Genomic DNA, 21551 nt, shown 5'->3' with positions numbered 1-21551 from the left:
TATTATTTTTATTTGGAGTGGTATTTAAATATGTGGTTTATTAAAATTTAAAGATCGGGATGAATATATACTTAAACAAATAAAAATACCAACAGCGAAATATAAAAAGATTATAGCGACCTTTTTTATTACCACCTAATTTAAATGTGGTAGAAGATTACCCCACCTCTGTACTATTATTTCCTTCTCAAACATTGAGCATCGTGCAGCTCACATAAAACAGTACGGATTCGAAAATTGTTTATCGAATAAGCAATAAGCTTGGTCGAATAAAATCGTGTAAATGATAACTCTTATCGGATAAACTCGGTGATAGTTGTTATCGACTCACCCTGTATATCCATGTAACGTTACGTCCCCGTAAGAATGGAAACGCATAATTTATAGCGGTGTTGTTTTACGACAGACAAGGTCTACGATTTTCTATTTACATTCCCCGTCGGCGCGCAACGCAGCTTCTTTATGACCCTTTCTTCATGGACCCGCTTTACATCCGCGCGGAATTACGGTCATTACGAATAGACGGATTTTACGATGTGTCTTGATCATTATTAGTTTACTCTGGGGGGACAGCTGCCTGGCAATAAACCGATTTCACGTTCTTGCGAAAGAAAAAGGCGCAACGAAAGATTTTAATCTAATTGTTCAGTCGAACAAATCTTATTTACGTAATAGCTTTAAGAAGATGGACATAATAGAAAATATGCGATAAGATAGATCGAGGATTTTGCAATATGGAATACACTGTACGAATGTTTCTCTTTATTTCCTAATAAATATATAATATAATATACACGTAATACAATATGCAGATATTAATAAAGTATTAATCGAATGTCAAAAGCAATGAGCAAAATGTAATTTAAAAGATAATCTGATATGTGGCTTAGTTTTATATGCAAGTCACACGGTTCCGTGAAAGGGTCGTTCTTTGGTGAATCGGCGCCGAGAGTGATTCGAGCTAATAATTTGAGGAACCTCCTATGCGCCGGCGAACAAACAATTGGTCCCGGCCGTGTCTAATTGCCGCTGATGATTTCCAAACTAGCTATCATCCTGGCAGGCTAATAAATGGATACGCCGGAGCCCTTAAGTAGTACATAAGACCCGGCTATTATTGTTTTCGTCGAAGGCGGTTATAAGAGGCTGTCTAATTTATTTCTCGGCGGCGCCAGGGAAACACGCTCGATCGGCACTTTCGTCAGCCTCCTAAGCAGATCACTATAAGATCATTATACTACCCGTGACTCTTCCGTTCCTCGAACTCCTCGGAGTTTAAGTCTGATTTTAAGACACTTTCCGTAAATTACATCTAAGCTACGATTATTTATTTAAAATTTAATGTACGACTGTTTGGAATTATAATTAACGTTTATTTCTCTTCTCAATCAGACATAAAGTACTGCTATTCGTAAAAATTTTCTTTTACATTTCTCTTTATTAATTGATATTAAGAGACGATTCTTTCCTTGGATGAGAACGTCACGACTGACATAATTTGGGCAATTTGGTCATGTGCAGTGACCAAGATTGGCATCAAGCGACGACACCCGACGACATTGTTGGTGACATGATCAGGGCAACGCGGTATGCACTTGTACATGTATGAGTACACTTACATTTTATTGTCAAAATATAGTAGATCTACTTTACAATATGCACATATATTACCTCTTTTGATTGAGAAGTGTGACACATAGATATAAAATTCGCCATACGTACTTGCCGGATGTTCCATAAAATACACGCGTCACGTAAAAAGTAAATCATAAATTAGAACTGTCCACGGTCAAGTATGAATTTTATGTACAATCATTTTGCCGCCGCGACTTGAAATTTTAATAACAGCCGTCTGGCACGAAACGTTTAAGAGTTTAATCCAAAATTACTTGAAATCTTCGAGAGACATGTAAAAATGTCGGAATACTTAAACCGATGGTAGTGTGTTTGGTCTACGTAGGAGCTGATCGACATTAATACGGCGGCAGCCGAAGAAAAGGGTGCGTTAGCCAGGCGGTTTACGAGCCGACAGGACAGGGCGCGCACGGCTTTACGTCGACGTGTGTCACGGATCGTTAGTGCCGCAACACCGTTATGAGACGTTTACGATAAGATATGTCACACCTTTAGCCCTTGACGTTCCACAGATTTACCACCGGTGCCGGGAATATAGTCGAGAGAGACGGCCACGGGGAAGACCACCTAGACAGTAATGGCGATATTCGAAAGCTTCCCCTTCACCCCGTACGCGACACGAAAGTAGCTTTGAAGTTTAATGGGTTCTCCCGTTAGCTATTCCGGCTTACGTATCCCGTTTTACTGACAACCCTGTCCCAAACTGAATTCCCTGTTTAATGACGAAGCGTCGATCTATAATACCTACACATCAACAGCCTCGTATACTCTAAGCGTCGATCCTTAATTGATGACAAGTTACCAATAATTTTATAAGAAGCATCAATTCCAAAAATAAAAATTTTGTTTTCTCCAGCGATGTGCATAAGAGGCAGATTTACGCGAGAGATGAACCGAGAGTTAAGACGAAACGGTTCGCCCGGTCAAGTGTTCACATTTTTATTAACAGTCTAAGAATCGATGGAGATTAAACGAGCTCGTAAATGTGGGTGGTATCGAGGAAAATGTGATAAGCACGTCTGGCCAGTTGTTTACGAGAATGCGGGAACCGTGTAACGGCGCGAGCCTGTAAGGCAACGCCGGGGTGCTCAGTCGAAACACACCCCCTGATGGCTATAAAACTCGCCGGGAAACCATGCGCGGTTCGTCCGTACGTTCGCCGCGCTGAGCTGCGCTGCTCCCGCTGGATGCCGCTGGTTTGCCATGGGTTCTCGCCTGTCCGCCCGCTGTCACATACGCTCTTTCCCGCTTACCGAGAGTTACGAGGCTGTAATTTCACCGAGGGCATCTCTTTTGCCCTTCCCGCTTTATCTTCGCGTCTCCGGGCAACCCCGCCGACCACTCTACGTATATACAGGGTGAATCTAGCAACTGGAACGGATCCACTGTACCGCCGTTCCGGTTACCGGTAATGTTGAAAAAAAATCTGGCCAGGAAACTATTTTCCCGCCGTATGACGTATCGTTTAATGTGCGATGAACAAACATTGAAAGAAACTCGTCGTTTATATTGATAACGTGTTTCTAAGAGAATTTATTGAAATATGCAATTCAAGCGTACACCGTGTATTATACAAGAATTGAAATGAAATAAACAATTTCTTCAATATCTCGATAATCCCTTGCACTGAACTCATACACATTCCGGCCTAGTACAGCCTAGTCACCCTATATGCAGAGAAAACGTCTCCTATCCCGCATGGTAGAAGCGCTGTCGGCGACAAAGTTGAAGTTACGACCCCGGTAAACTCACAAAAGCTTTTTACAAAACTGTTACTCGGTTCCGGGGACCTCGGTGACAATAATTTGCAGCCACGAACGCCCCGCAGTCGAACCCACCCGCGCGTCCTGCATGTATCTTACGGTATTCTCGTAAGAACACTACCTTGTGATCTCTTTGTCGTTTTCAATAGGCGACTGCGGGAAAACCGGCAGCTCCACTTTCGCCCCCGAGTCCGACGCGATACCGTTTGTTTTATTTCGGATCCGCATCTCTGAACCGGCACCCGAGCTCGTAACGCCGTTTTACGATCTGAAATCTTCGGCTCAAATGAATCTCGACGAGAACTTATCGTCAGCTCGTGTACACGCGTAAGAGCCACTGAATCCGTATCATGAAACATGTACGTTCTTTAGAGAAAGGTAGCCAATAACTTTCATAGAAGATCATTTCCTGTCTGTTTAAATAATTTTTCTTTAAAACAGAAAAATTGTACACTTTTAATCCATTGGTATAGTAAAACGAAGGACGTATCTAGTTTACTGACTGCGATTCGTTAACGCCGCGTTTAGAATCTAAAGTCCGAGAGGGGGAGATCGTAACGCGATTGACGGTTGCTTGTTTAGGACAAGCGCGTAGCTACGGTAGAAGTTTGACTTTCCGTAGAGTAGGGTGGTCCAGTGGGTGATCGTCAGCCTCCCCCACGTGCATGCGTGGCACAGGGTATGTTAATAGGGAACGCATACACATTGGGAGGACACTTAGCGGAGTTAGCGCCCGCGGCTACTTTATTTACGCCGTACACACGTCGACGTCGACGACAGTCCTATGTATACAGTAGCGTTTGCTGGTAACCGACTACGCAAACACTGTCCGCGCGGTTCGCTGTATTTATGGACGTGGCTACGCTACTACCGTGCGTTCACGATCTTAGTTATTCATCGCTAAACTGACATCAGTTCTGTCAGTCGAAACACTCAGGCTACCGTTGCCCGTTTGTCTAAAGGAAACAACTTTAACCACTTAACGCTCTCGGCCCCGGGAAACGGCCGATTGCTCTTTGTATCTAACTCCGAGAGAGAGACCCCGTTTGACAGCGATAATACTTTAATGTTGGCTCCGCACGAGAGTTTTGATTCTAGATAAACATGTATCATTGAACAACACGCTGTTTGCGTCGTATCTGTTACCAAACTGGGTAAATTATATTCATAGTACGTGTCGATGTACATAATGAAAAAATTTTTTACACCGATTCTGTACAGAATGCTTTTATTAATGGAATCTGAACGGAATCAGTTGGACCGGTCTTAGGAATCATTCGTATAATAGTAGATCGGTTCAATGAATTTCATCGAATTACAATGTCTTTTCATGCTCCATTCGAGAAGCATTGTCAAGTCCCAGCAGCTTTCACGCCCACCACTCGCGATCGGCACTCGAATATTTCATACTGACACTTTCAACATTAACTCTATTCGTCAGGGCTTGGGTGCGCCGTCGAATGGCACGGCATTCAAGCCGCGTGACACTCGTCGCGTGTACATATACGTGCATACGTACACAACGGAGTGCACACATCCTTTTTGGCTTTCCTCTCTGTGGCTTCGCGCCGACGTGCCGGTACGGGGCCAGAGGGGGTCGGGACAGCACGGGACAGACAGACAGCTGTTCGATTTTGGACACAGTCATTACGTGTACACACCGCGTCGCCGCCGCCGCCGCCACGTTCCACTCGGTCCTTTGTCGCAAAGCAATGGTTTGTTTAGACAGCCACCGTTTCCGGTACACAACCGTGACCCGAGAAATTTACCGGTTGCGAAACCGCTCGCAGGTGCGATTTCCTTTGCCCGTTCCTCCTCGCATTGTGACACACCGACAATCAATTTACTTTTTATCAAATATGACAGACGTACCTGCATATCCGTGGCTGATAATAATTTTTATTATCAATGAAACGCTCGTACGTTTGTGTAAAATATATTACGTGTACGTGTGTATGAATAAACTTTGCGTTTGACTCGTGTCAGAAAGCCCGTGCTGTTATTCAATGGTCCGTTTGCCATTGATACAGGGAAATTTTTGAAACGGAAGATAAAAATGGTAGTTTGAGGGAAAACACGGCGCGCGGTATCAAGCGTGTCGATCAATCAACAGGGATAGTACATGGACACAGCCGGTAGTGAATACCCGGACAATGTATAGTAAAGGGATCCAGATGGATATTGGATTGCGCGATGAAAGCAGCTCGTTAAATTAGTTTCTAATCTGTCCGATCTCTGAAAGCGCAACCCGAGTTTCAGGCGTTCGTTCTCTCCCCTGCGCGGGGTCCGCTACGTCTAATCATTAATCTCTGCCAGCAGATGTGCCGTCGTCATTGATTTAAATCACCGTTCCTCGGTGCTACGTTGGTTAACCCTTCCTAATCTAGTCCGCCTGTCCGAACTGGCTTAATGTTTGATCCGATCGCCAAGACGTAACAAGATAACATGTGTACGCATGGGCACAGGTACCGTGCGCTCTTGCACACGTGTAGAAAAGTAGGAACTGTGCTTCGACTTACCTGCAAAGATCAACTTGCAAAGAAACGAGAGTGAAACGCTAATCTCAACTGTCCATCTGTTTTCCTTCTACGTAAAATTTAATTTTAGTTATAAACAGTCAGTGATACTGGTTACGTTCTCTGGTACTCTTTTTCATTTGCATGTGATCTCAGTTGATTTCGGTAGAGGAGACAGGATCGTATAAATTCGTTTAATTAGAAGCAGGTCAGTTTGAATCATGATTTATAAAATGTAATATGTATGAAACGTAAATCATTTGGTGAATGCGGTACGTAAGTACGCGTCGTCAGATGGGAAAGAGAAGTCTTACTTGGACGGTCAAACATGGCAGTACATACCTCCCCTTTGCATTATAGAAATACAGATTGAAACGGCCATAAATTTCGTTTATCGCGTATTCATTTTTCGCGCGCGGGAACGATTCGCATTCAAAGCAAAATTACTCCACATTGTACGGGAGCGATACATCACGATAAAACAGGGTGCGCGTACAGTACCAGGTGATGAAATTACGGTAACACAAAAAAAAAAAAGGATGAGGAAAGAGTCGCCGTCGACGTCCCTGAAAATTTCAATTCCTTTTTTTTATCCCGCGTCGCCTTCTTGTATGGCGTAATTTATGATGCAGTTGGTGAAATTGATGGCGGGTTGTCAGTGGTTATATATTGCGCTCGCCTGCATGAAAACGTTGATCATGAACTTGCTACGAGCAAAAAAGCCGACGTGCGGAATCGCACACGTCATGTAGAGCATAACCGTGGGGAGAAGATTAGAGGGGAGGCCTCTGTGTAAGGACACGTAGGGAATTATGTCATTCAAAGCCGAATTTACTTACAGTATCTTCGATCAGTCTTATTATTAATTAATTAAAGATAATTAATACAAACGCAGTAGAAATGCTTAAAAAAAAATTGATGATTGATTGATTGATTAAACTTTTATTTGAGATCGTGGGGTGTACCCCGTATGACCTATTAGGTAATACAATAGTTAAAATATTAATTAAATTATAACAAGATATAAAATATCGTACATATATAATGGCTCATATAAACAGTCTCATTAAATTATGCATTGAGCGAAATGAGATTAAGAGATAAAGAAAAATGAGTATGTAAATAATCAACTATGAACAAAGTTAAAATAATATAAACATAACATTTGCATGAACATAGTGAGTTAAACTAATAGCTAAATTATTTGACCATAATAGAGAACAACATGTAGATAAACAATTGAATTTACATTCCTGTATTTGCAACGACAAGCTTGCAGGTGAAAACTCATGTGCACCCATTACTACGCCACTCTGATGATGGAGATATTTATTAAGAAACAACAGAAGACTAAGAGAAACGTGACTTCATACATAAATCGTTTCCTTCGCGTTGACAATTATTTATCGTCACGATTCGCTCGGTAGGTATCTGAGTTTCTGAAAAGCGCGAAAGTCAGAAGTAAAACGCGAAGCAGGAGGATGTATAAAGTAGAGCGTAGATCTGCGAAGAGTGGCTGGTTCTAATGGTTCGCGGTGGCAAGCGAAGCTATCTTCCAGAGATTCACTCGGTATAGTGGTATAGGGCGCCCGGGTGGGAACGGGAACAGGAACGGGGATGACAGAAGAGCGACGATCTTTCGACGAAAATTTCGGTACACGCTCTTTGCGGGGCCGTCCGTGGCTCGTGAGCGAGAACTCGGGACAGTAAATCAACCCCGAGAGTGAACTCTCGGCGGTGGCAAACAATGCGCGGCGTGACGAAGGCATTGTCGAGTTTACGCCCCGCAGGGTGCTCCACCGTTGCGGCTAACATCCAGAGCTCAGTTCACTCACCATTATGGCGAAAGGGGGAAGGGCGGCCGGCTGGCTCGAGTGGGGGTACCCCATCAATTACATGGAAAATTGCGCTCGCATTATTTATGTGCGTATACACCGACACGGGCTGCACTAGGCCACGCCACGCCACGCCACGCCACACTCTGCACGGTTCTCTACGCTGCTGCTGCCGCGCCGAGCCGAGTCGACTCGGTTATCGATGGCCCGACAAAGAGGACATAAATAACGTCTTTTGCACCAATACCCGCGCGGTTCTCTGAGTACAGGTCGGTGATCGCGTGTTCGCGTATCACGCGTGCTTTTAGGTACCTACTCTAAGTACTTAGAACTATAAAACCAAGGATGCATTGTTAAATTTATACCTAACTACGTATAATCATTTAACCCCTTAATACTTGATTCAAGTCTCGCGTTATCGAGGAGACTGACTCTGTATCGAATGACTTAAATCGTTTCTGAGCATCTTCGTTTTTCGATTTTTATTTGAAATTGATACGTTCGCAAACGGATTGACAAAGCCACGTTTTGTAAACCGGTGAACGCGATCGAAGCCGAACAATTTCGAGACAGTGAAAAAGGAGAGACAATCTGGGGAAGGAAGTAAGAATGGAAGAAGACTGGATATACGGAGCTGGCGAACGAGGCGACAGCTGTCGATTTTGTGCAGCCCCTGCGTAGAAGAGGAGCCGAGTTGCACTACCCGCCATAAATAACGTGCTCGTTTCTGGCTCGCGGTGAACCAAAAAAGTTACGGATTCTGGGTGGAAGAAGATCGAGAAGACGTCGAAGGGCTGAGCAACGAATATTACCTAAGTAGTACGCCGTCCTGCGGGACGGGTTCGTGCTCGCCGACGACGTGGCGGGATTAGTTCATTAACCGAGCGTTATACTAATCGTGTTTACGCTTCGGCTGATCGATGCGCCTCGGGAAGAGACGGAGGGTGATTATCCGCTTCGTGGAGACACGTGAGAAATCACGACGACGACGTACACCCTCGCACATAAGTCTTGCGACAGTTTCTCAAATGTACACTCTCGTGACGCGCAACAAGAGTAGTATCCTCGATATTAAAACAAATGAAACTTCTGCTATTTTAGTCAGTCGGTGTTTCAAAGTAAATCACGTACTCAACGTCTTAGCTAGACGTGTGATTAATGCTGATTTATATGCAGAATGTATCGTGTAGAGAAAAATAAATTATACTTCTTGTGAACAGCTTTTAGTCATGATGTATTGCTTACTACAAAGCGAGTTTCTCATAACATTTGATTCTGAGAAACTTAAGAGATATAAATTTATGATAGGTACATAATCATTAGGAAAACTTTTATTTCGCTGGTTCAACAAGACTTTTGCCACAATATTTCCTTCGCCCGCTTCGACTCGCGCGCTGTCAATATTTATGCACAAGTGCCTGCTAACAATCGTAAATGCATATACACGTCGTGCTGCGCGTTTTATTCCACACCTGCATAACGCAATGGCTTTGATTTATAGACGGTATTAACATAAATCATCTATCATTGTATTGTATCCGTTAGACTATAATTCAGTGAGTAAGTACGCGCATCCTGTTGATGCAATATTATGAACACTTGCGTGGATCGCTCAACACGTAATTACCCGTTGATCAGGTATCTAATTGGGTTATATGCGTCGTTTATAAATCGCGATACATACATATTATTACCAGCTTAATTATCCTGCAATCTAAAAGAAAATGTAATTAAAATTAATCTCATACTCGCCTGTTTTGCTTTACAATATTTAATTGTGACTGATATTTAGATTTGTCATATTAAACTGTACTTCAGTTTTCAAATTTCCTTAGTCACAAAATTATTTAAATTACAGTCAATGCGTGTACATAAAAATATGATGTGTATATAAATATTTCGTACAATAGTACTTTGAGAACGTAAGAATAGAAGTGAAAATAGATTAGAAGGATTGCGGAAAGCTTAAGATTAACTCAACAGATCCTGTGGGTTTTGGATCGCGTTTTCGTCCGAGGCGAATGAGAAAAAACCGAGTTATAAACTGGCACGGTACTATTCTCATCCCATCTTGGTGCGCCGGAGGAGATAGCAGAGTGGTTGTTAAATACGAGCAGTTTCCACGGAAGAGCATTAGCGGCGTTATTAGCGCTAGTTAGAGGATACGCTTTGGTGAGAGATGAGAGCGCTGTATAATTATCCGGATCTTCTCTCTTTCTCTCCTCCCCTTCCGTCTATCGCGGACGAGGACAACACGTTTATGTGGCGCCGACTGCGTACCGCTTGACTACCACCGACGCGCAGCTCAAGATACCCCTCGACACTCTTTCACGTACACACTCGACTTACTTCGTACAAATCTTGGAACACTTTCATGCTCTCAATGCAACGTTTATTCACTGTCAAGGCACACGACAAAAATACTTTAATTACCCATAAGAGGCTGTTCCGACTGACATTTAATAAAGGAATCAGCCTTTTACAGGACTTGTGTATCTTTGAGAATTAAAAACGATTAAAGGCTCCGGAAAGAATTTTCAATGTTCATTTCATTGACTGAGTACTTCAATTTTCCTAGAATGTTTGCTAAAATGAAAGATGTGGATCGTCTATTATAATTTCATTGGAGCATTTAGGAGCAGAGTATTTGATCGATCTCTTCAAAGTTTAAATGCACGCGAATTACCTTGTGCAAAGTTTTTCAAAAATTTATGAACGGGCGTGTACACATCTTTCATGACAGCAGTCAGACGTTCTTAGTTCCTCCATATATTTAACGCCTGTCTTTCCACGACTGATGGATAATTTGTAATCCTCAAGCAGTCGCCTTGTTTCCCCTCTCTTCGCTCGTATACGTATCTATACAACTGTCGTACATGAAATGTGTTTCATTTTAATTTGTCACTGTAAAATCACCATTGGTGTGACAAAAATGAAAAAATTGCAATTTTCGAGAGAGTTCATCATTTTTTATTCTCGAATTTAATGTACATTTTTTTCCACAAGTGTTGGGTCTCAATATATTATATTCTTCGTCCTTCAATAATTAAATGTGACTCATTCACTCACAATTTCATTTACCTATTTCTTCTTTATTGAATTTCGCATTAATTAATTAGAATTCTGGATTTTTATATTATATCGTAGACGTTCATCCTGTCATTCATTTTCATGCGTAGATAACTCCGCTTGTGCATTTCCTCCATACACAATGTACGTAATTACGGAATTTAACTGCACGGTATACTTAATAAGTGTCGGCATTCTACTTGACGAACATTACGAGCATTTCTAGATAATATTAATAAGTTCACCTACTTGCCGAAGGTTCATTGCCTATTTTACTCTGGCTGGGCGCATCAAGAATGATATCTATTGTATGCACACATTTCTACACTCATTATACTTCAACTGTAGAGAATTTAATTATAAATTTTACTCTTTTTGCATTAAATACATATTAAAATCAAATATACATACAGAAGGCCATGATACTGTCCTCAATACATTTCCTGTAACTGGTATTAAAAAAAGGTCAGAAATATCCAATGCTGTTGGGAATAACTGACGTTCATGAAAAAGTTGATAAATCATGTTCGCGCTAACAGAGCAAATCGACTCTCTAATAATGTACAATTCCATGATCGATACGAATTATGTAAATCGACTCGTATTCATTGCGCATACATGTATGGACGGATGTAAGTGTACACCAGGTGACCGTGGTACGATCATATAATTCTGTGAATAGTAATGGAGGGAAGCAACACTCGAATTTCCATGAAACAATTGATATGCATTTCGATGCGGCGCGGTGCGAGTCGCGTCTGTGAACATATACGTATACCACCGCCATTACCGCCTCAATCTATTTCACCCGAATTCATTAATCGCTACAATATGCGTTCGATCCTGACCGACGTTACGTATGCATTTAAAACATTATCCACGGTGAATTTACCCTGAAACTGGCCTGCACACGATCTCCCGTTAGTGAGTATCAAATGCTACGTGCATTTTTCACGTAAGCCAGTCACTTGTGACACTCATGGTCTAATTTCGAATATTGTCTGCCGCCCAGTCTGACGTTCGTTCTGTAACACAACGTGATTGTTTCAGAGAAATACGTGTGCGCTTTAAATTTCTTAATGAGATTGTTCGTAATCACATAATCAGAACGCGATTGTGTTCCGAGCGCCGAGTTTATTATTCCTCTTATAATTTCGCTGGATTACATTGAGTATATTGTTCCCCACATGAGATTGTTGGAATGATTAAATTATTATATGATAACGTTTTGATAAAAATATTAGTATCTGAAATTAATTAAATTCATACAATATAAGAATGAATAAATTCAAAATATAAATGTTATACTCGTTTCATATATTGAACAAAGAAATGGTGAGTCCGAACAATAGCAGTTAAGCAAAGTTCGTGATATTAAAAGTAAGACCAATAAAAGTTTACGATCGCCAGATACGTATAAAATTAACATGAAAATGCGTATTGCTAAGGGACAAAGGTTTATGGTTCTCATTGTTGTTTAATTTCTCGTTTCACCTTTCACTCAAGACTCAATCATAAGTATTTGTTCAGCCATTTAGCATACAGATTCGGAGTTTACTATTGTGGAAGGAACTACAGACTTTCTATGATGGTTCCATTCCTTTTATCTATCCATTTATCTATTCCTTTTATCTGAGAAATAAAATTTTATTATGAGGGTTATTAATCCTTCCATTCGACCTTAAGTGTATTTCCGGATTAACGTGAAGGAGCGAAATGGTTTATTTGTGAGTTCTTACCCTACTTATGTATCCATGTTACAATGTGTAGTAACTACATTGTGGATTATGCAGTTTTAATAATATGCTGAAGTATGCAAATGAAAAATGTAAAATATGAGAATATACGGTACGAACATATACATACATACATACAATGCATATATACGTCGAACGAAATATGCAAAGAATATGTATCTATGGTTTATTAAAACTGCAGTATAATGATAGGAACTATTATTTTTAAACATTGTCATCGTAATTTCAATCACCATGAATTGCAAACAATTTTCCAAACGCATCTATATACATGTTACTCATTTCAGAAATGTATGTTTAATGTAAAAACTAATGAACATATACAAACAGGGTCAAGGAAACATGCAAATCCGTAGATTCCTCATCATTTTAAATTATGTAAAAATAGTCTGCTGACATTCACTATTCCAATATGAACTGACCAGTTCACATGACACAATTCGCTATAAATGCATAATTATAGACGTCTAAAAGTAAATTCGTTTCTATGCAGCATTGGAAGTCGTGGAAGAGGTCGTCGCGTCGTTGGTCAAAATGCAGACGCACGCAGTGTTACAAAAGGGTCAGCGACGTGGCGTGAACCGACAATGACCACCGTGTCGAGGACGGCGACATTACCATCACCAAGATCGCCACCTCCGCCTCCTACACTGTGACAACATCGTCTCTTTCGTTCGCATTGGCTGGCCTTCCTATTCCGTGTACCCTCATTATTCTATTTATTGTACCTGTTAGTGAGTGGCAAAGCTCTTCCATCTTTAACTCTTTGACAGCGTACATCGGAACAGCTAAATGACTTCGAATAGAGCCATTGGATTTTCCAGTGGTAATAAAATGTAAAAATTAAAGAATTCATCACGAAGGTTCAATCTCTTTGACGAAGAACAATGGCACAAAATGTGTTTCTCTCGTCTTTAGTTCTCTGCAGAAGCAGGTTCAGTGTTCAGTAGTGCTGTTAGCATATCCGAATATCTAAATAGTTCGAAATTCAAACCGAACAGAGAAGTGAACATTTCTAACATTCAGGACAAACTTGCTGTGTCAGTCTAAATTTTTCTTTGTTAAAAAATATGAATGGAGAGCAGGGATCGTATAATTTGTCCCTCGGCCCGGAAGTGGGGACGACGCGACTATAGTGGGGACTGGTACTTGATGGGGATATGCTAGGCATGGTCAGCGAAGGCGCATGAGGAGAATAGTAGTGGGGCTCGAAATACGGGCGAAAAAGGGGGGAAGCGAGCCGTGTGGGATAAATTATACGATCCCTGATGGAGAGGGGTAAGTCAGAGTTCAATGTGTACCGACGGAACGCAGGGGGTGAGCTTCCCCGAAAGAGCATGGCGCGGCGGGGTAGGTCAGCTGGACGGTCAACGTCATCGATAGACGGAAGTAGAAGGGGAAACAGGACGAAGAGAAGGGAGATCCGTCGGCCCGTCGAGGGAGCACTGATTGCGAGCAGAAGAGCGAGGTTCGTCAGTCGCTATTCATACTCGGTTGTGACTGGGTGAACGTTGTGTAAAGTAAACCGTGTTGCGTGTGTTCGTATCCATTTCATCCCGTTCACCTCGATGCCTTTGTGTATTGTGGTTGTGTCGTCTCTCGTGCGATAGAGCAAGAGGATATACGAATTGTGCACGAGCTGCGGAACACCGCCGCGTTGGAAGCCAAATGGCTTCGTTTATGTGCGCTTTCGTCACCGTCTCGCAACGGATATAAAAAAGGAAGACGTATAATATAAATAGTGTGTGTCAAGAGATTCGATCCGCCGTGGATTCTCGTGAGTGTTAACCAAGAGGATCAACTCGCGGACAAAAAAAAAAAACGGGGGCGAAGAGTTTTGAAAATGTTGACTTCCAGTGCGAATCAGTACCTCCGTCCGGAATACCTCACGCCTCTGCCGACCACGGTTAGTGTCTCGTGTTTTTCTATTTCCTCTGCTTCCTCCCTTTTTCTTTTTCTTTTTTTTGTTCCACGGTGACAGCTTAAATTATGTACGTCCAGGACACAGATGCTTATTCGAACGCGTACAAATTGCATGCCAGCCGTGTTAAACTCGGCAATAGTTTGTCTTACATTTTATTTCAAACATTGTTGAAATTTACTCCTAAAAATATATAGTGACTCACAGATTTGTTCCTGTGGAACTGTTGTATCTTTCTATTTGTGTATAAAGAACGACAAACAGCGGCAGTAACAACAGCAACGTTTAGTCATACATTTTCTCTGCAAGTAAATTGATTATTTTTTTAACAACTTTGCACAGATCATTCTGTATTTTTATTTTACCATTTATTTGAATTTTCGAAAGTTTATGTGACGCGTATTAATTATAGCCTGGAGAAGGAAAGAGCGACCGGCTAAGTCATTAAAAAGTTACTTTTGTATTTTACTGCATGCGTCTAAAAGTTTACGCAATATAAACAGCTCAGAGTCATCGGTTTACAGGATAAGTATAAGAAGTGGACGGTTCTTCGGTTGAAGTAGAAGCGTTGCAAAATGTTAGCGCGGGCAGACGAGCGAACGTTGAAATCGTTAAAATTTATCGGTTGTAAATCAAATGGTCATACGGCGCGTTGAAACCGATTACACACGCGCCGGGGGGAATGATTTGGCGAGGCGGTGGCAGTGATACGATACCCGTTAAAGCTTCCACGATTTAAGTCGATATAAAATGGGTAACGCGGCACGAGGATTCAACGAGGCCATCAATTCTGGCTGTCGACGTCGCGTTAATCGCGAACAGGAACGCGCGCATTTTCGTCTCTCCTTACACTTCGGCTCCTCCTGTGTGTAAACTATTTTGAGGATGGCAAACCCCGTCGAGGTTTCCGCTCGAACGTTCTCATTGATTCGCGCGCGCCCGTAAATAAAAAGACGTGATTACGATGCAAGCATTCTCGTAACACAATGATTAACTTCTTAGAAAACTGTTTTTTATCAGATTAAAAAGTTACCGTGAAACACAGAAGCAGAAACTGAGAAAAATGCATAGCATAATAAATAGACGATAGATGTTTATGCAAAATTCAATCTTTATGAGCAAGTTTTAAAGAATTTCTTATTCTTTTATCATTGGACCATTTCTAAAAGTTTTCATTGATTCGATAGACAATAAGATTATTTCTAAAACCTCTTTCATTTGTTCAAGTCACATGTACACGTATTACCAATAAAATTAACAGTATTCGATACTGTTATCAACGAATTTGAATGCAAACGGTTAATTTGTAATATGGTGCGGTCACACGATTCAGTGGTAAAGAGCATGCGTATCTAATTTCAATTGCTATCGTAAGCAACAAGTAATTGGCACCGCGATGTTACACAGGTAAAGAGATCGAAAAATTGTTTATAGATTTTTATGAAACTAAGACAACGAATGGTTGATCAGTTTAACTGGATCAGATTTTCTAAAATGATAGAAAAATTCTGGACTCTGAATATTAAGGACTATAAAAGATCCTTAGTATTTAAAAAATTCAACAATTCTAATGGAATTTAAATAATTTAATAATTAAATAAAGTTATAATCAGATTTAAAAGAATAAAGTTGGACGTATTTTAAATTCAATTGTTGATCGAACATCGAACCACTAACAACTTGAAATAATAATAATTGATAATAATTTGATCACCCGGTGGGATTGTAACCCTAATAAGTTGCCACAATTCATGATATTAATAATATCTGTCGACATCGCGCCATTAGCAGGGGCAACCGTAAACGACGGGAGTTGATCGCGCGTTGAACGTTGTGTTTTAATTACGACGAACATCTGTTCGACGGACGGTGTCAACCGCGAAAAATATCGTCCCCACGTTATAGTCTCTCCTCTCCACGCTAATTATACCGACCGCATCATCCTATGAGCGTAGCTACCTGCCTTCGAAGTTCGAGCCGAACACTCGTCCGATACTAAATTCTCTTGCCCGTTCTTCCACTAATTACGTCCACGTCGAGAACTGCTTATTAATTGGCTGCGATCCTTCGTTAAACAGCTATTTTCATTCCCTGTACACTTTTAACGACTTGATCGTCGTAAACGTTCCTCGAAAATGTACAGTGGCTACAGAAAATCGATGTGTATCTGCGACCGGATACCTCGTCACCTCGTCACTGATTCCGTAAATGTTTGATTTAACGATTCAATGAATCTTCTTTTTTCATCGGATTCCATTTTTCCGTAATGAATTTTAATATTGTATCTGCATATTGTGGTTATTAAACGGCTGGGTTTGGAATAATGTATTTCATTAGCATACCACTTAAGAGCCTTTAAAGTCGTATGAGTTTGTAATAAGGATTTGCATAAAAACGTGTTCCTATATTTTAGATTTACGTGGAAAATTTCCTGATTAAGTTTACGATTTTGCATGTTAAAACATCTACATTGTTGTATTTATTAGTAAGCTTTCAACGTGCACGTATTTTAAAATTCTTCCGCATTGCTAAATTTGTATAAATCTGTTTAATTTTGCAGTTGGACGCGAAGAAAAGTCCATTGGCCCTCCTCGCGCAAACGTGCAGCCAAATAGGTGCCGACTCGCCGTCCAATAAATCTCTGTTAGGCTCGTTGGACAAAAGTTCGAGCAACAAATCGTCCAAGTCGGCGGAACAGTCGCGGGAAAAATCGTCGCCGACGGTGACAACGTCGACCACGACCGCCGGGGAGTCGAACAGGACCAACTTCAAGCCGTACGAATCGTGTCTAGGACGTGAAAAAGCGTCGACACCGGACGAGCAACGATCGGCCTCTAGTCACTCCGCGTGCGGCCGATCGAGGACACCCGGTAGCGGTAATAAACGATGCCCGAGTAATCAGAGCAGCTCGTCGGTTCGGGCGGTGACGCCGCAGGGTCGGAAGACCGCGACGCCTAACGGCGACGTCGCCCGGGAGTCGCCCGCTTCGAGGGTATCGACGGCGAATCTTTCATCGAGTCAGCTCGAGTCGTCTCAACCGGCCGTCGTCAGCAGTCCTTCGTTAGCAGCGAAGCCCTCCTACAGCCCAGCCGGTGTTTTAGCGATGACGGATCCGTCCATCAAGGATCTCCCGTTGGGAACTTTCAAGCCGGGTGTCAGTTTAGCCTCGACCAGCTCCGGCTATTTGGGCTACAGCCCGCAGTTACCCATCGACGTAATGGCCAGTTCCCTAATGTCTCAGCAGCAAGCAGCGTTGAAGAACGGTCTGGTTTCTGGTAATCCGTATCTCAGTTACGCCAGGCTGAAAAGTTCCTCCGGTGCCGATACTCTGATGGCCGTCTGCAGAGACCCGTACTGCACCGGCTGCCAATTGAACTCTCACCTCTTCGCCAGTTCCGCGGTCAATGGAAAATTAGCTAGCAATGGGACGAGTCCTTGTCCCGCCGGATGCGCCCAGTGCGATCACAAGCCCGGCACGCAGGGTTACGGCGCGCTGGGGGTTGCCGCATACGCTCACGCACAACTCGCGGCTCTGGCGGCGGCCTCCCAGCTCCCCTACGTCTGCAACTGGATCGCGAGCGACACCGCGTACTGCGGCAAAAGGTTCTCCTCCTCGGACGAACTGCTGCAGCATCTTAGAAGCCATACCAGTAGCACTGGACCCACGGACCCGTCATCCGCCGCGTTGTCGTTACTCTCGCCTCCTGTCGGTCTGCCACCGACGCATCCTTTGTTCGCCAGGACTTATCCCACGCCGCCTTTAAGCCCGCTAGCGACCGCCCGTTATCACCCTTACGGGAAACCTTCCCCCTTGTTGCAGCCGTCTTTATCGTCGTTGGGTTTACCGCTGCCACCTCCGCATCCACACGCGCCCGCCGGATTACCACCGTATTTCTCACCGTATTCGCTCTACGGCGCACCTCGCCTTGGCGCCGCGTCCGGTCTGCCGCAATGAGTTTCTAATTACGAACCGAATTGACTCTAACACGCGATGAGAATATATCAACTGTTTAACTGTGATCCTTGCGAGTGCAACGCGGGCGTTTCGTACGAGAAGTTTAAATACAATTGTGCGAGCTACCTTGATTTCACCGTTTCTTTAATGTGTTAAGGTCCAGGAAACGAGGTAAGGCAATTTTTATATGTGTGTAACAAGATTCTTCATACATACGATGCCAGGATTTAAAGGAAACAATCTTTACCCTTTAGTTTTAAACGAAGTTTCTAAATAGAAACGAATGTTATGAACGTAATATAAATATAATTCAGCAATTGTAATGGATTTTATCAACGCAGCAAAAATTGCAAACATGAGTGCTGAGTCTTAACGGGTCAACTAATTCATTTTACTGTTCTGATTTTTACGTTAAATTTTCCTTCATCAGCTTTGTGTTTTCAGTGTCCTACGCATCTTCCTATCTCTTACTGTTTTTGTTGTTAAATATCCGTTACCATGTAATTTATTTAAATTTAAACGGGTCAACGTATGATCGGAAAATATACTGTAATATAAATGGTTACTTTTATGAGGAGTTCGTGTCATCGTTGAGAGGGAAAAAGACGGCGATTGATCTTTGCACGACGCGTCAGGTCTTCGTTAGGAAGCATTGTAAAATGAGCTACGATTATTATAGTGTACCAATCGTTTAACTGTGATTTTTGTGCGAAAATAAGGAGGAGAACGTGTGGTGAACGGGAGCAAATCTGAAAATAATTGAGGTGTGCCTGAAATAACCAGTTATAAATGTTCGCTACACAATTATTAATGAACTTACGACGCGCGATTAACGGGCTACTGTACGTGTCCACTAAAAATGTAAAATTTCGTACTAAGAATTAGTATAAAATAATTACAATTTCCATTGATTCACCTTATATAAAAGAATAAGTCTTTTTATTATGTCTACATCGAATTTAAATTTGTTATTCAACCTGTTTTTAATCTCCGTATTCGCAATCGACAAGTTTTTCATTTCCAGCGTGGGAACCACGTAAATTGCGATGGAAAAATCATTTCCGAATCTGTACATATACGCGCGCGTACGCCAAATCAATAAATACGTATTTACTGTTTACCTCCGTACCGGCCCGTTCGCTGCGGTCCGACGTGTCGCTTAATTTTGAAAAAGCGGAAAACAAACGAGTGCCACGCGTTACGTCGAAAAACCAATGTTCAACTGTGATTTCCGAGTGAGAAAAGTATCATGTGTGCGAGTATACCCTACAGTACAGTGGATCGTATGAACTTACGATGATCGGCTGGAAAATTATCGATGTAGGTATATGAGAAGAATAAGAATGTGGATTAAATAATAAAGAATGCGGATTATTTATTGGCGTATATAATATTTTTAATCAATAGAATTGGTCGTTCTTTAAATAGATCTTCAACTCTGATTTCAACAGTCATCCGAGTCTCAATTAATTGTGAATAGAGTGACTTCGAAATGATCATAGAAATTTGATTGCCCGCTGTATTAATACTCTGCGTTTCCGCCACAGAGAATTAATGCGTGTGCGTGATTCTAGAATTTATTGATGATATACGCGATCGCGGATACATATTTTAGTTACTTGGACCGACCGATTATTATTCATTCAATTTCAATATATATATATATTGTACTACGTTTCACGTTTGTTCCCGAAAAAATAGGAATGCATAATTCGAAAAAAATTCAATGATAAAATAATCGTCTGATCGCGACGTTCCTACTGTACAATATCCTCCGTTAATGCAAACGTAACTTAAACGAGTCTGTGTGTAGTGTTCATGAATTAAATATTCAAGTCTCTAATCTTCACTGTAACTACTGTACATTTGTTCATAGCGCGGTGTGTAGATGACAAATCTAAATAGACGAGAAGGACTAACAATAACAATCTCCATGAATAGTAATTAGACTGCGAATGTTTATGCAAAAACTGGCTCACCAAAAAATTATATATATTTTCTTATTTTTTATATCATGTATGTTTTACGATACGATACATAGAGAAGTGCATATAATTTTCTGCGAATGAATTCCTAATTATAGTAATATGCATCGCAATATCACAGCGTTTCCAGTATTCTCATAAACTACCTCACATACTGTTTATTAATTTGTACCTTTTCTTGGCATACTTAACACATTGCATTATAGCGAATACACGTTTGAATATTTTCCAACATTATAAATATTATCCATAAACATCCGTGGTCTAGTGACAATAGACGCGTGCAGATTTAACAAATCGATCATCTAACTGGCGAATGATTGCGTCTATATTTTTGTGCAACCAAAGGTGTTTAGTAATCGATCGACAGTACGTAATTTTTAGTACCGTTGCGGGTTCGCGTGTGACGTCGTTATGTACCGAAGAGAAACAAACGTATTGCGAGATATATTTAGTTCTAAATAGATTTATTTTCTTCTACACGAAATATATTATATATGTGTACATGTGTACGTTTACATATAAGATAATTATTATCACTGTCAATGTTACTACGTCACTATTATTATTCTAATAGACGGAGGCATTTCGAATGTCGAAGTTCAATCGAAGACAATTTTTACTATTTGTCAATCTAGGTTCCAGGATGTGCAAAGTAAGTCGTGGTGACGAATTTTTATTATTCAAACATTTCGACTGACGTTGCACATGTGGAAATTCTAGCTTTAGGTGCGTAATAATTAACTTGTATTGAAAGCGAAATTCTGTACAATTTTCTATTATTTCTTCTTGTGCCACGGAGGCCCTTGTCCATTTGTTAATTCTATTACTGTTGTTCTACATTACATGACACTGTTTGATACCCTATTCGGAACGAAATATATCAGAACTTATTTCTTAACAGTACACGTGTCTGCATTTATTCAACATTTCTCACCATGAATCGAACAAAATACAGTTCAACTAAAAATAAATTAATAACACAATTTCGTTCAATGAAATTTAATTGGAAACGATATTAAATTAGATATTTCCTATACGTAATTATTTTGAAATTAATTAAAACAATTTACTATCTATTTTCAGTTACTATAAAATGAATTATTCTAGTTTCA

The 21551-nt window shown here is 41.2% G+C and overlaps 1 protein-coding gene across 1 annotated transcript; it reads left to right on the top strand.

The window, feature by feature from the left end:
- Positions 1-14006: 14006 nt before the first annotated feature.
- Positions 14007-21342, top strand: LOC108630226 (zinc finger protein Elbow). The gene is made up of 2 exons (XM_018033390.2): positions 14007-14481; positions 17057-21342. Exons 1-2 carry the CDS (start codon positions 14419-14421, stop codon positions 18449-18451), a joined length of 1458 nt encoding a protein of 485 aa, XP_017888879.1. The 5' UTR covers positions 14007-14418; the 3' UTR covers positions 18452-21342.
- Positions 21343-21551: the final 209 nt, after the last annotated feature.

The sequence above is a fragment of the Ceratina calcarata genome, unplaced genomic scaffold (assembly GCF_001652005.2).
Source record: "Ceratina calcarata isolate Rehan_Ccalc_2016 unplaced genomic scaffold, ASM165200v1 scaffold140, whole genome shotgun sequence".
NCBI classification, from domain to species: domain Eukaryota; kingdom Metazoa; phylum Arthropoda; class Insecta; order Hymenoptera; family Apidae; genus Ceratina; species Ceratina calcarata.
This window is presented reverse-complemented; position numbering and strand designations above follow the sequence as displayed.

Excerpts from the sequence above, each read along its gene's own strand:
- LOC108630226 (XM_018033390.2), top strand. The coding sequence starts at position 14,419 with ATGTTGACTTCCAGTGCGAATCAGTACCTCCGTCCGGAATACCTCACG. Across the intron at positions 14,482-17,056 it reads TCACGCCTCTGCCGACCACG|TTGGACGCGAAGAAAAGTCC; the intron begins GTTAGTGTCTCG and ends TTAATTTTGCAG.